The 14,129-nt window shown below is 36.8% G+C and overlaps 1 protein-coding gene across 1 annotated transcript in view; it reads left to right on the forward strand.

Moving 5' to 3' along the window:
* The first annotated feature begins 231 nt into the window (after positions 1 to 231).
* ADGRV1 (adhesion G protein-coupled receptor V1) overlaps positions 232 to 14,129 on the forward strand; it is a 76,229-nt gene continuing 62,331 nt past the window's right edge. Inside the window, exon 1 of the mRNA XM_049648893.1 lies at positions 232 to 517. Within this exon, the coding sequence (XP_049504850.1) occupies positions 232 to 517 (286 nt within the window). The remainder of the gene's footprint in view (positions 518 to 14,129) is intronic.

Below are 14,129 nucleotides of genomic sequence, written 5' to 3' on the forward strand. Positions count from 1 at the left end.
GCAGCCACCCCCGCTCCGCTGGTCAGGTGAGCGCAGCCCGGGGAGCCGCGAGTCCTATTGGAGCAGATCGAGGATGGAGGGGGAGGAGAAAGAGGGGAGGAGAATGGAGCCACCGTCCTGACCCCACAGCGGGAGTGAGAACTAGCAGCCCCGGCGAAGCCTGGGGACGCGAGCGAGAGGCAGAACGACGGTGTGCGAAAGGGACCGGCGGCGACCGCAGGGCGCGCGCGGATGTCGGTGTCCCCAGGGCTAGGTAGGCTGTGGTTGGGGGATGGTGCTGCGAACATCCCACTGCTGGAAGGGAACGCCGCGGTACGCGCTACACGCTGGGTCGCTGCTCCCGCACCTGTTGCGGGAGGTGGAGGCGTGGGCGCGAGAGGCAGGGCGCGCACCCGGCGCCGCGCGCTGCGGCTAATCCCGCAGAGCCTCGGCGTCCGCTCTGCCCGGGCTGCGGCGGTGCAGGGAACCTGGCGTCCCTACCAGCCGCCCCTTTCCAAACTGTTTGATCTCAAAGAAGGTGAGATGTGGATGGGCAGATGGAAAAGTTTCTCTCTTTCTGCCTGTTTGAAACCCGAACCCCTAGCTTTAATTTTAAAAAATCCGCTTTGAAAGTAACAGACCGAGAACGGCGCGCCGTGATAATTAATAATCAATGGCAGTAATTAATGATGGGAACGTTGGAATAAACCTAAGGAGTCTTATGTTAAAAAATAACCACTAGGTCCCAGAACTTTCAGTGAGATATGTTGATTTCAGGGAGTTTGGAATTATCCTAGAGCCGTAGGATAATATATTTTTTAAAAAGCTTAGACTTTTTTAATGTCTTCAACTACTTTAAAATTGATTTTTTTCCTTAAAATTAAAACTAAGAAATTTTGCTTAGTGTTCATGAGGTACAAAAACTCATTTTAAGGTGCAATATTAACTTACTCGTTGTAACTCTTATTTTAAACCAGCTTTTAACATTTCATGAAATCCACAATCTTGGGAAATGTGTGTAATGTGTTTATATGTAGGCTGCAGACTCTTTTAGAAATTACTCATATCACATCTTAAGAGGGCATAATTACCAACCATTAGGATAAAGCTCAAAAAAATATACCTTAGCATTATTTGAAAATTCCTTCTGAAGTTATTACCTTAAATTACTAAAGTGCTTTTTCCTCCCCTTTGTGTGTCATTTATCAAAACAGCTAGATAGAACCAAAAAAAAAAAAAGTCACTAAAAAAAGATATTCTAGTCAAGATACACATGAACACCAACAGTTAATTTTTTGGTGAGTTACTACAGGGAGTGCCAAATACACTCTGAACTGTGATATAATACAATCTTTTAAATATATGCAATTAGATAGGAGTCTTGGCTTGCCATTAATTTACAGTGACTTTAGACGTTCATCCATCCTTCTGGGCCTGATTTTTCTTTATTTACAAAATAAATGAATTAGACCTGGTGATTGAAAAGAGTTATTTCAGGCTGAAATGATGGGTCTCAAAATTATAACTTTTTTTTCCAACATTATAACTTTTAAAAAAAGTAGCCAGCATGCATATGCTAAAAATAAACATGTTATTTTCATGATGAATCATGATGGCAGCCACCCCATACTGAATGTAATGTAATGAATTCTGAGAAGCCCTTTATATAGATGATTTAACACGCAGGACAACACCATAAATTAAATAGTATCATCCCAATGTACAGATAATGATACTAAGCCATGGAAAGTTTAAACTTCTTGCCAAAGTTCCCCAGTTAGAGTTGGATGAAGGATCTTTCCTGAATGCTCTAAGCATCTCTGCTATACTGCATGTGATGATTAAAAGCTGAAACCACCTATAAACATCAGCTCAGAAATAATCTTTGACTAAAATGTAAGTCCATAATGTGGTGAAGGTAAATTATGGAACAACACTGAATCTTGATATCTACAGAAATGGAAATAATGCATCAGTCAACATTTATTGTGTTTTAATAAGAGCAATTATAGTTTTATATTGTATATATATCAAATATTGAATGCCAATTGCAGTTATCATCAGAAAATGATAACATGAGTTGTATTTGGAACGCAAATGCTTTCATGGTAATGAAAATAATGATTAGAAATAATATGGTAAGGTAAGTGTTAAAGTATTAAAGAGATCTTTCTACTTGCAGGTGCCCTTGGCCATGTTACACCCAGAGAAAAAGAGTATATACAGCCGAATGAGCTGTGGCTAAACTCTTGTGTTCATGTGCCCACAATGAATGATAATAGCATGCTATATTTATTGAAAGTGCATTCCAAGACAGGAATTCTAGGCCTTTAAAAAGAGAAGCTTTGTTATTTAATCATCAAATATTATTATCCTGATTTGCAGATGAAAGAACTGAGGCAGAAAGATCTGTGACCTGGGAGGACCCGCAAAGAAAATACATTGTCCTTAAATTAGGTGTATGGTCCTTTAATGGTAAGATAGTCATAGGCTGTGAATACACCATTGCAATCCTTAAGCACTGGGAGGAAATTTGGAGCCAAACTGGATCAACCCCTTTATTTTATGTTTGGGGAAATTGAAACGTAGAAAAGTTGAGAGACTTAAAGTCACATCTTCTCTTTTCCCATTTATGACTTTAGACACCTGGATATTCCCATAAACTGATAAGTGAGAAGCATGATAAATAAGTACATAACTTAGTCATTATGTGTTTGATTTATTGACAGGCAACCAAATACTGCCTCATGCTTTGTGTGTGTGCGTGTGTGCGTGCGTGTGTGTGTGTGTGTGTGTGTGTGTATCTGTTCCACTGGTTTAATATTTCTGTCCTGAAAATTTCAAGTTTGCCCAATTAGGGTAGTAAATCTTTGAGGCCAGTGACTATATTATATATATTTCTAGTATCTCTTAGAGTTTAGCCAAGTGGTTAATATATTGAATTTCTTATAGGCTTTGTTACCTATTTACCTGTGATAGCTCATTGTCTTATACACCGCGTCCAGAAATCTGTGCAGTACAAGCAGTGTGCTGTTATTACTTTTACTTCACATAGAGCGCAACCAGATAATTTACAGATGCTTTTAAAGCATATTGAGCTCCTTAGATGATGATTGCTTAATTTGATCATAAAATGTGGTGTGTTACCACAGAGAGGTTTGGATGGGCATTTCCTTGATTTTGTGGGAAAAGTCAAACAGCTTAGTATTACATGCAGTTGAGTGTACATCTTTCTCTCTCTCTTTGACTTGGAAATAATGTCTTTTTTCTGATTGTAAAGATAATAGAGAATCATGTAGGAGATTCAAACAGTACAGAAAAAAGAAAAATCACCCAGAACTCCACCGTCCGAGGATTTTGGTGAACATCCAGCCAGAAAGCTGTTTTTTCCCCCATAACTCCTGTTGAATTATTTATTGGAACTGTTTACGATTTAAAGCTCTACTTAGTCCTAGTACTCTACCACCCCCGGGCAGCTCAGACGTTAAGTAAAGATACTTATTGAGAAGTGATAAAAAGACTGTCTCATTCAGAATGAAGTAGTACAGAAAGTTGTTTTCTCCATGCATGCATGCCTGTTTTTCTCCCTTCACAAAGGCATCTTTGCATGTATGGAGGGTTCCCCAATGTGTCAGGATGTCAGGCCACACAAGAGGCCACAGCACCCGAGCTCTGTTGCCCTGATAGAGGTGTGGTAGAGGAGGAGAAGGGTGGAGCTGGGACACAGGAGGCTGGGGTAATACAAAAGCTATGTTTTCTGATTCCACTGTGACACATTATACACTTTAAAATGTACCAGACCAAGTCCCTCCCCCAGCTGCTGGGCAGGTGGTCATGGGGCCCTTTCTGATGCAGTCAGGCGTAAGGCTGGCTATACCTCAGAATGAGGGCAGGATGCTGATAGGACATTTCTCATTCATTTATTCAGCATTCTGAAAAACCCGAATAGACTCTTTTTCATATAAAGGGGGAAAACTGACTGTTGGAATAATTCTCCATAAATGAGTTTTGAACTAATACAAAATTATTAGGTATAAAGGGAGACTGGGGGTCTCTTTGAGTTTTGCTATGATAGCTATTTTTATATGCATTTGAGTATAATTACATTAAGAATACTCACATTTTAAAGATTATATTATTTGATGACTTTAATTTATATGTTTATTTGTTATTCAAAATTCCTTTTCCCTGGGCACATTTTCTTGATTTGTGCTATATATTTGAACATCGAACTCTTTCATGCCTTACTTTATTAGGGGCTTAACATGGCTTAAATCCAGCCATCTGTTCTCATCTTGGCACATCAGCACATTGGAGATGCTGGTAGGGGCTAAATAAATTTCCCACATTTTAAAGGTTAGGGAAAGAACTACCTTTATGAATAGATTTCAAATGATTCTCAGCAAGACAATAGTGCAGAAGTGGAGTAAAAATGCATTTCATTCTCTGAAGCACAAGGTCCCCTGTCTGTCTTTAGTTTTGCTGAAAGGCAATTAGCATTTCAACTAGCCAATTTGGTTACATGCAATGAAGTACTTGGGTTTATAATTTGCTGCTCTCTGTCTGAGGCATTTGAGCTCCAGCTCTTATGTAATCCTCTCCAAGTAGCCTTCTCTCCAGCATAGTTATTGTTGTTGGTCGTAAGTAACTAATCAACAGAGTTTTCCTTGCCTTCAACTGTGGGGTGCCATAAGGCAAGGAAAATGAAATGCCAAGCTAATAAGGGGATGATTGTAATTATTAAATAGTCATTATTGAAACGTGGCACAGGTTGAAAGATACAGAATAGCTTCAAATGGAATGGCTTCAAAATACAACTTCAAAAAAAGGCATTGTGTGGCACTCCTAATAGTTTATTTCTGCATGCAGTAGGCCCAGTGAACAGAGGGTATCCATATTATATAGAGGGAATTAAGGGAGATGACTCAAAATTAACAGAGAAGAAGCAATTCTTTTTTAAAAAATATAATTTATTGTCAAGTTACCTAACATACGGTGTATACAGTGTGCTCTTGGCTTCAGGAAGAAGAAGCAGTTCTTAATTGTTAATATTGACTTTGCTGTCTCTCTGCAAGAAAGAATTCTGTGGGGAATAGGCGTAAAAGAAAAGATTTTTTTTTTTTAGTATTGTAACACGTGATCAAGTGCTCTGAAGTATATTGTGGAAATAATTCAGGGGTTTGTATTTGTGTGCTAACTGAAGGTAAGATTTTGTTAGCTTCTTTAGTCATGAATTCTGATAATTAGGTAATATTAATATACTTCCTGTGTAAACTCATATTCTTCAGAAGGAACCACTCTGTGTTTTGATAATCCTTTTGTTAGGATAATTGGAAGGATATTATCCTTTAATCCATGTCATAGGGCAGTAATTCAGTTTAGCTCATCTTTTTATGCAGTGCTGTTTTTGCAGAGTTGTACTTATGTAAATATTGGGAAATAAAGTAATACATGTTTCATTTTTCAAATAACATTTCATTGAAAGGAGTCATAATAGAAATGTTTTAGATATAAGCCTGGCAAATGATCAATATAATTTTGAGAATGTATATGAAAGAATTACATTACCTTTTATATCTCCAACCTGTGTTATAGAGAGAAAGCCCTATCTATAGCTATAATTAGAGTCATTTGTATAATATTCAACTAAATTCAGCAGTGTTGGTGAGTACAGATGAAATAAAGAAGGCTCATCTGTCCTCTGGCAGACTAGTTGGCTAGGGATGGGAAATGTTGTGGAAAAAGTTGGACTTGATCTGGATGTTGCAGAGTGGTGGGGAGAAGGGAGTGGAGAGTAGAGAGAAGAGCCCAGGGAATAGCTTGGGTCAGAGGCGCAGAGGGAGGAGTGATCCAGGTGTCTTGTCCTAGATACACATTAGATCAATTTGAGTGCATAGGTTGAAAGAAGAGAAAGAGATGGCTGGAAATGCAGGGTTTGTTAGATTTTTTTAAACATTGAGATATAATTCACTCATTAAAAAAATCCCCAGCTTTTAAAGTGGGTAATTCAGTGGTGTTTAATGTATTTACAGAGTTGTGCAGCTGTCACCACCATCTTTCCAGAACATTTTCATCACCTCAAAAAGAAATTCTGTATCTAGTAGCTTTCACTCCCCATCCTCTCCTACCCCCAAGTCCCTGGCAAGCAATCTAATGTCTGTGTCTCTACAGTTGTGCCTGTTCTGGGCATTTCGTATAACTGGAATCTTACGGTATGTAGCCTTTTGTGTCTCCCTTCTTTCACTTACCATAATGTTTTCAAAGTTTATCGTGCTTGTATCACTACTGCATTCTTTCTTTAAATGTTTATTCATTTATTTATTTTGGAGAGAGAGAGGAAGGGAGGGAGGGAGAGAGACAGAGAGAAAATGAACAAGCGGGGGAGGGGCAGAGAGAGAGGGAGACAGAGAATCTGAAGCAGGCTCCACGCTCTGAGCTGTTAGCTCAGAGCCCGACGTGGGGCTTGAACTCACGAACAATGAGATCACAACCTGAGCCGAAGTTGGACGCTTAACCAGCTGATCCACCCAGGCACCCCGTTATGGCTGAGTAATATTCCTTTATATGTATATGTAAATATAATGCCTGTATCCATTCATCAGTTGATGGACATTGGGTTGTTTCTATTTTGACTATTGTATGACAGACATTTGTATATAAATGTTTGTGTGAATGTATATTTTCAGTTCTCTTGAATCTAGGAGTGGAATTATTGGCTCAGTTGGGACAGTGGATAAAATAGCCAGTGTGCATTCAGAAGACACTTTTCCCTTTTCTTTTTATACATGCTTTTAAGCTCAGGGTCACATTATGGGGCACATGTGTGAGGTATGGCTTAAAGGTTTGTAACTAGGGACTCTCCTTGCATAGACCCTTGCCACTTAACTAAGACATTTAAGACATGACCAAATGGTGAGAAAACAAAGTAAAGGAACAACTTGCTGCCAGTGACTTCTCCCTTACCACTGGCTGTAGTTTTTCCTACGAAAGAAGTGTGGTCCAGGTTGGCATTATGATTAACCTGTCTAGGATATACTAAAGTCAGAAATGTGACTGGATATTGTCTGATACACACTGAATTCAATTCTCTGATGACTTCTGTGTTTTCGGTAGGAACTCATCTAAATGATACTGGTTGAACAACCAAAATGAGAAAAAAATATTTTTTCTTCTAAGCCAGTTTAATGAAAGTTTAAAATGTTATTTCATTAATGAGGGTAATTCAATAAATCCCTTGATTGAGAATTGGGCTTTAAGTAAATAAAAGACAAGTCCAATTCACTAATGTTAGTTTGTCAGATAATCAATAATTCTCGTATGTGTGTGTGCATTTATACATTTATTTGAATCTTTAGTTTCCTGAAAGGTCTGATGTACTTTATAAAATGAACAAATTGAAACAAATAAATTTGATTAAGTTTGTCTAATTTTGGTGGAGGCAAAATATTTTAAGCTTTTTTCTTAAAAATTTTTTAATGTTTATTTATTTTTGAGAGAGAGACAGAGTGTGAGTGGGGGAGGAGCAGAGAGAGAGGGAGACACAGTATCCGAAGCAGGCTTCAGGCTCTGAGCCGTCAGCACAGAGCCGAATGTGGGGCTCGAACTCACCAACTGCGAGATCATGACCTGGGCCGAAGTCGGACACTTAGCCACTGAGCCACCCAGGCACCCCTACATTTTAAACTTTTTTGAAAAGAAAAACAAAAAACTATACTTGCATTAGTACCTTATGAATTGCAGCATAGGCTCACATGAATTAATTCATGGAATCCTAATAACCATGTGGTTGTAAGTTATTAACTGTTTTACTTTGTGGATGAAATGAAGATTCATAATAGTCAACAAAATTAATTAAAAACAGCAACAAACTCAGATCTTCAATTTAATGCCCAAAACTTGTCCAGTCATTAATAATCACAGCAATGATCATAATCTAATATTTTTTGATGTTTCACAAAAACATTTCTATTAATTTTAAAATGAATTAACTCCTTATCTTAGATTTCCTAATATAAATAAATCTGTTTCATCAGGTAGGATGGCATTGAAAACCTCACACTAATAAAAATATTTCTAAACCTCAACCAGGAGGACTTCACTTCTTTTGAACATTTGTTACCAAAATTATAAATAATTCGAGGTAGTCTTTAAATACCCTTGCAAAGCAATTTGATCCTGAGTGGCCGTTTTACATAGCATTTAAGTACATTTCTTGGAGAAAGTCAGCAAACTTAGGAAATTGTTCTTGTTTTTAGGTGACTAGAATGACTTAGCTTTTATAAGTCAGTTCTATACCTGCTATTTGAGACCTTGAAATAATATAGTTAATAGAATTTCCAGAAGCTGTTTTAGCTTAGGGGATTTTACTTCATCTTTTTTTTTAATTTCTCCCTAATATTCATGAGTGACACTGTATTGGGGGTTGTTCATTCATTCACTCATTCATTCAGCGTTTACTGAAGCACTCTGCCATGAACTTGAAACACATACTGAGTTGGTGATTTCTCCTTTTACATTTTATTGTAGCTACTGAGCTCAAAATTCATATTTTATAGTGATTTTTCACATTTTAAAATCGCAGTGATTTCACTGGCACCATGTATAGAACTCTTAACCCTACTCTTCTAGGGAGCTAACACCTCCCCTCTCCCTCCCCAACTCATATCTTTCAACACAGGAGATGAATGTAACCATGGAGAGAATTAGGGCTGCATACTGCCTTCTTTCATTGCTTCTGCTCTTACTAGAGTATTGATTGTGTCAGCCACAAATAAAATCTACACCGACACCTAATAACCTTGCAAATGGAAGATCACTGTGAGTGTGAAATTGTGCATAATATGACCATTCTTATTACATCATTAAGCATTAGGTATAGGGCTGGTCTGTTCACTAGACTGTGCTGGTGAGTAGGCGGTGCTGCCAATAGGCTAGGTTTGATTATAGAGAGAAGAGAATAAAGATGTGCACTTGTCATTTAATAGCATGTTTCTATGATAGGAAGTATAGGTAGTGTGACTTTTAAAATGATCTTTTCTACATGACTATGAGCAACATTCCTTTCTTAATAGAGAATATTAACATGGTATGTAGTTAAAAGCATGGGATCTAGACCTTGAGAGCTTAGGTTTGTATCCTCGCTTTGAATATCTGAGGTCTAATCTTGACAAATACATTTAGCCTGTATGTCAGGTTCCTCATCAGAAAATGAGCATAATAATAGTACCTCTCTTACGTTTTTAATGGTTGCTCTGAGGATGAAAGAAGTTAACACATGTGAAGGAATTAGAATAGCCTAGCTTTTAGCTGCTATTAGCTAATATTGTCACACATGGAATCCAAATTTTTGATGATGAGGCTACATAAAGGATACCTTCTTCCTTTGCTCCTTATGTCTCCTGTAGACTTCTGAAGAGGGTTTAAATTTACCTTGAAGCTACCAGAGCTCAGGCTTCAGCCCCTAACATTTGTTTTTCTTTCTTACTTTTGTAGACTTCTTTGGGATCCTTAGGACATTAATATTACAGCTGTTTTATTTTCTAATATAAGCACTTCCTTAGGGAAGTCCTCCCTCATCCCTCCAATTAGGTTTTACATCATTCAGGTTCCTGTTTCTGTAGTAATTGCTGCTTTGACCCATGAGTTTTTCTAGGGCTTTAAAAACAAATTTCCAAGTGATGCTGCTTTAGTTTTGTTTTTTGGTGTTGTTGATTCATAAATGAATTTTATTTTATTCAGAACACAAATGCTAGATGCTATCCAATGTTGGAATTTTTTGTCAGGTTTTATAAACCTTTCTTGTTTCCTCAAAACAACATTGTCTTCTCTGATTGTTGGGTTATATTCTGTATGCCCATCAGATAGATTAAGCTTAATAACTGTGTGGTTCAGACCCTCCATATCCTTCCTAATTTTTATGTGCTTGATATATTAACTACAGAAAAAGAGAGAGAGAATATTAAAATCCCTCACTTTAATGTTGTAGCAGTTTTTTCTTTACATATTTTGAAGCTCTGTTTTAGCTTATCCCCTGGTAACAGATTTGACATGTGACATTTGACATTTTGTTATTTTATAGTGACTGTCTTTATATGCTTTTTGCCTTCCAGTCTGTTTTGTCTCTAACAGACAACAGCAACATTTCAGGAGGATTTGCCTGTTATCTCATGAACTTCAGAAAGAAGGAAATGAGCCCAGAAGGGTCTAAGATGGGAGGAATGTTGACTGAAGTTGAGAGTAAACGTTTGGATAAACAAAGAATATTAATGATTAAAACCTGTAATTCTAATGTTATACATTAAGAGTGAAGCAAAATAAGGTACAGCTTATGTTATAAAATTAGCATGTTAGTGGGGTTTGTGTGACAGATGACTGGTTTTAAGTATTCTAAGATACTTACATTGTTCTATAGTTAGGTGAAGATATTTAACTTTAAACTTTTCTAAGTTTACAGGACAAAAATGAAATCTTTTAAAGAACAAACACATCAATCCACAAGCACAGCAAAGGGAAACAAAAGAAGAAAAAATAAAACTGAGTAAGAGCAGGGCAAAAAGTACAAATAAAATAGCAGAAAAAGATCTAAATGTAAAACTATAAGTGAATATAAATTAAACTCTTAAGAGCACAGAGATTATCAGAGAAGACCAAAAATGATAGAAGTCAATTACGTGTTATTTATAAGGAATATGCATTAGGCAAAAGAACATAGAAAGGTTGAAAGCAAGAGAATGCAGAGGGGATAACAGCCTCTAACAATTTGGTATTTAATTTTGTACACTGTTATTTGAAAGGAGCCATACATTCTGTATGCTGCAGCTGTAACTAATGACTCTAAAACTTAATAGCTTAAAATAACTATTTATTTTGGTCCTAAGTCTACAACTTGGGTAGGGTTTTGTTGGCACAGTTATCTCTTTTTGATTACAGCCATTCTAATAGAAGGAAAGTGATATTTTATTGTGGTTTTGATTTGCATTTTTCTGATGACTAATCATGTTGCATACCTTTTCCTGTACCTTTTGAGCCATTGGTATGTATTCTTCTTGAAAATGTCTATTCAGTTTCTCTGCCCATTTTTAAATCAGATTGTTTGTCTTTTGATATTGAGTTGTAGGGGCTCTTTATATATTTTGGATATTAACTCCTTATCAGTATAGAATATGCAAATAGTTTCTCTCATTCTGCAGGCTGCCTTTTCATTATGTTGATGGTTTCCTTGGTGTTGCAGAGTTTTTTAGTTTGATGTAGTTTCTCTTGCTTGTTTTTGCTTTTGTTGCTTTTGTTTTTGGTTTCAAATTCAAGAAATCATTGCCAAGACTGACAACGACCCTACCCCCTATATTTTCTACTAGGAGTTTTATGGTTTCAGGTCTTATGTTCAAGTCCTTGATTCATTTCGAATTGTTTTTATGTGCTTGTTTCATCCACAAATGATTATTTAAAAAAATTTTTTTTATTAGGAGTTGCAAACATGTGCTTTTTTAACTCTGTTCTTCTTGCCACATTTGCTGGAATTCTTAAGGAGGAACTTTTCCTTAAGAGCTAGGCTATTTGGTTACCCTGAAAAGGAGTTTACCCAGGATAGACAGGATAAATATTTAATTGTTCCCTTTTAAATGTTAATTTCAGAATAAGCCATTGATGCTCTAGTTACTTTCAGTGGTAACCAGTGAGATTTACTTATTTATTTAATTAATTTATTTTAGTATCCTTATGAACATAAGGATTTATATATTGAGTATGTTTCAAAGAGTTGCAATCGTTAACTTCTAGATTCACAAAACTTTTAATCTTTGGCAAATGGGAGCCCTTTCATGTTCCTCTGTCCCATTGGTGTGACCTCATTAATCTTTAATAACTTCCTTACTCCAAGATGTTCAGGTTCATTTCACATATTTCTGTCCCCAGACATCAGTTATTCCTATAAGAAACCCTGGTTTTACTGGAGAATGGTGTTTAGAGACAAAAATGTGAGTACCAGTGATGCATTGTTACTGAGTTGTCATTACTTCTAAGCCTTTTTTTTTTTTTTTTACCTTTTTTTAATGTTTATTATTTCTGAGAGAGAGACAGTGCACGTGGGGGAGGGGCAGAGAGAGAGAGGGAGACACAGAATCTGAAGCAGGTTTCAGGCTCTGAGCTGTCACCACAGAGTCCGATGTGGGGCTTGAACTTGTGAACCGCGAGATGATGACCTGAGCCGGTCAGGCTCTTAACTGACTGAACCACCCAGGTGCCCCACTCTAAGCCTTTTTGATAGAGTCAGGATATGCGTATTTCACAAAGAAAAAAAGTTATGAAGTAATATTGGTATGTCGAATTTAAGTTTAACCTTACAGATACTTTACACAATTTCTTTGGTTTTATTGGCATTTGTCTTTTGTCTTATGTAATTACTTATTCTTTTATCTTGTAAACATGTATACTTTCAAAAGATATATTCCACAACATATAAAATGTGGCTCCAAAATGTATAATCTATAATATAAAAATATAATTTAAACATAATAATACTGATTGTCACTGACAGTAAGAATATTGGATGAAGTATAAGCTTTCTTTGCAGCTGCATTTGTCCTTAGTATTTATTTTACTACGGTCAGATAGTCAAAATACTATGTTCTAGAGTCACTAGAAATAATTTTTTTGTCTGTGTGGTTATTATCATTACTTGATATATAGTTGCTTTATTTCAGTTTGTCTATATAGAGTTATTTTTGCAAAAGAAACATTGGCAACATAAATCAAGGGCTAGTAAAAATGGTTGTCTATAGAAGAGAGGAAAGGAATAGGTGGATGGAAGTGAGAACTATCTGAATATACCTCGTTATATAGGCTTAAGTTTGGATTTATGTACATGTGTTACATATTCTGAAAAAGAATTAGGTTAAAAAATGATCAACACCAGGAGATGTCAAACAGTCTGTTGGATATGTGAGTCTGGAATTTAGGGAAGAAGTTTGCCTGGGGATGTAAATTTAGAAGATTATGTTTAAAGCAGTGAGGTGAATGAGATCACAGTAAGAGTTAGTGGGGAAGAGGTCTGGGTCTGAGAACTAGAATAGTTTATTATGCAGAGGTCAGGAAGAAGACAAGGATCCAGCAAAGAGGCTGAAGGGTATCTAGTGAGTGAGAAGGAAAACCCAGATGAATGTGGCATCAGTAAGCCTTATTTCTTCTGACTTAAGAAGAAGGAAGTGGAGGCACCTGGGTGTTTCAGTCTTTTGGGGCGTCTGACTCTTGATCTTAGCACGGGTCTTGATTTCAGGGTTGTGTGTTCCAGCCCCTTAGTGGGCTTCACCCTGGGCATGAAGCCTATTTAAAAAGAAAAATTAAAATGAAGAAAAAAGAAGTGACTATCTGCCCTTTCAGTCACTTTTTAAAATATTTATTTATTTTGAGAGAGAGAGAGAGAGAGAGAGAGAGAGAGAGAGAGAGAGAGAATGCATGCTCACAAGAAGGGGAGGGACAAAGAGATTGGGAGAGAGAATCCTAAGCAGGCTCCACACTGTCAGTGCTGCGCCCATACAGGGCTTGATCTCATGAGTTGGATGCTTAATTGACTCATCCACCCAGGCACCCTTTAGTCACTTTTCCTATTACCATCCTTTTAGTTTATCCTAAGCCCCAGGTGAATACTTTAAGTTATAGAAAGTAACTGGAGTTAGGGAAATGGGAGATATTTAGAGTGGGAGTGTGATCTGATAATGGGAAAGCAAGTCCAAGTTAGAAGAGACTTTCAAGTAAGCCAGTTCTTATAAAATTTTCACTCTTAGTCTACCAACCTTCGGATACCTTCAACCCTCGCAGTTGGTGTTGTTAAACTTAAGTGAAATTCTGGATTTAAAATAAGATCGAGTTAAAGTTGGAGGAATAAAAATAAACAAAAAATTATCTTGCATGAATTGTAATAAAATACAGAGGAAAATTATACAGATCTTTTTTTTTTTTTAAGCCAGTTGATTAGCTGAAATTTTATGATTGAATGAAGTCACACTTACTTTGATAGAAGTGAGGACAGAGTGGGTGGTATAACTTCAAAGTATTTTGTTCCCTGAACACATTCATCAAAGGCAAACTAATGAAAGAAGAAAGTCTGAGGGAGTCATTGCATATTTAGAAAAAAACTGTCTTGTTTCAGTTTATGA

Source organism: Panthera uncia, assembly GCF_023721935.1.
Source record: "Panthera uncia isolate 11264 chromosome A1 unlocalized genomic scaffold, Puncia_PCG_1.0 HiC_scaffold_17, whole genome shotgun sequence".
In the NCBI taxonomy this organism is placed as follows: Eukaryota; Metazoa; Chordata; class Mammalia; order Carnivora; family Felidae; genus Panthera; species Panthera uncia.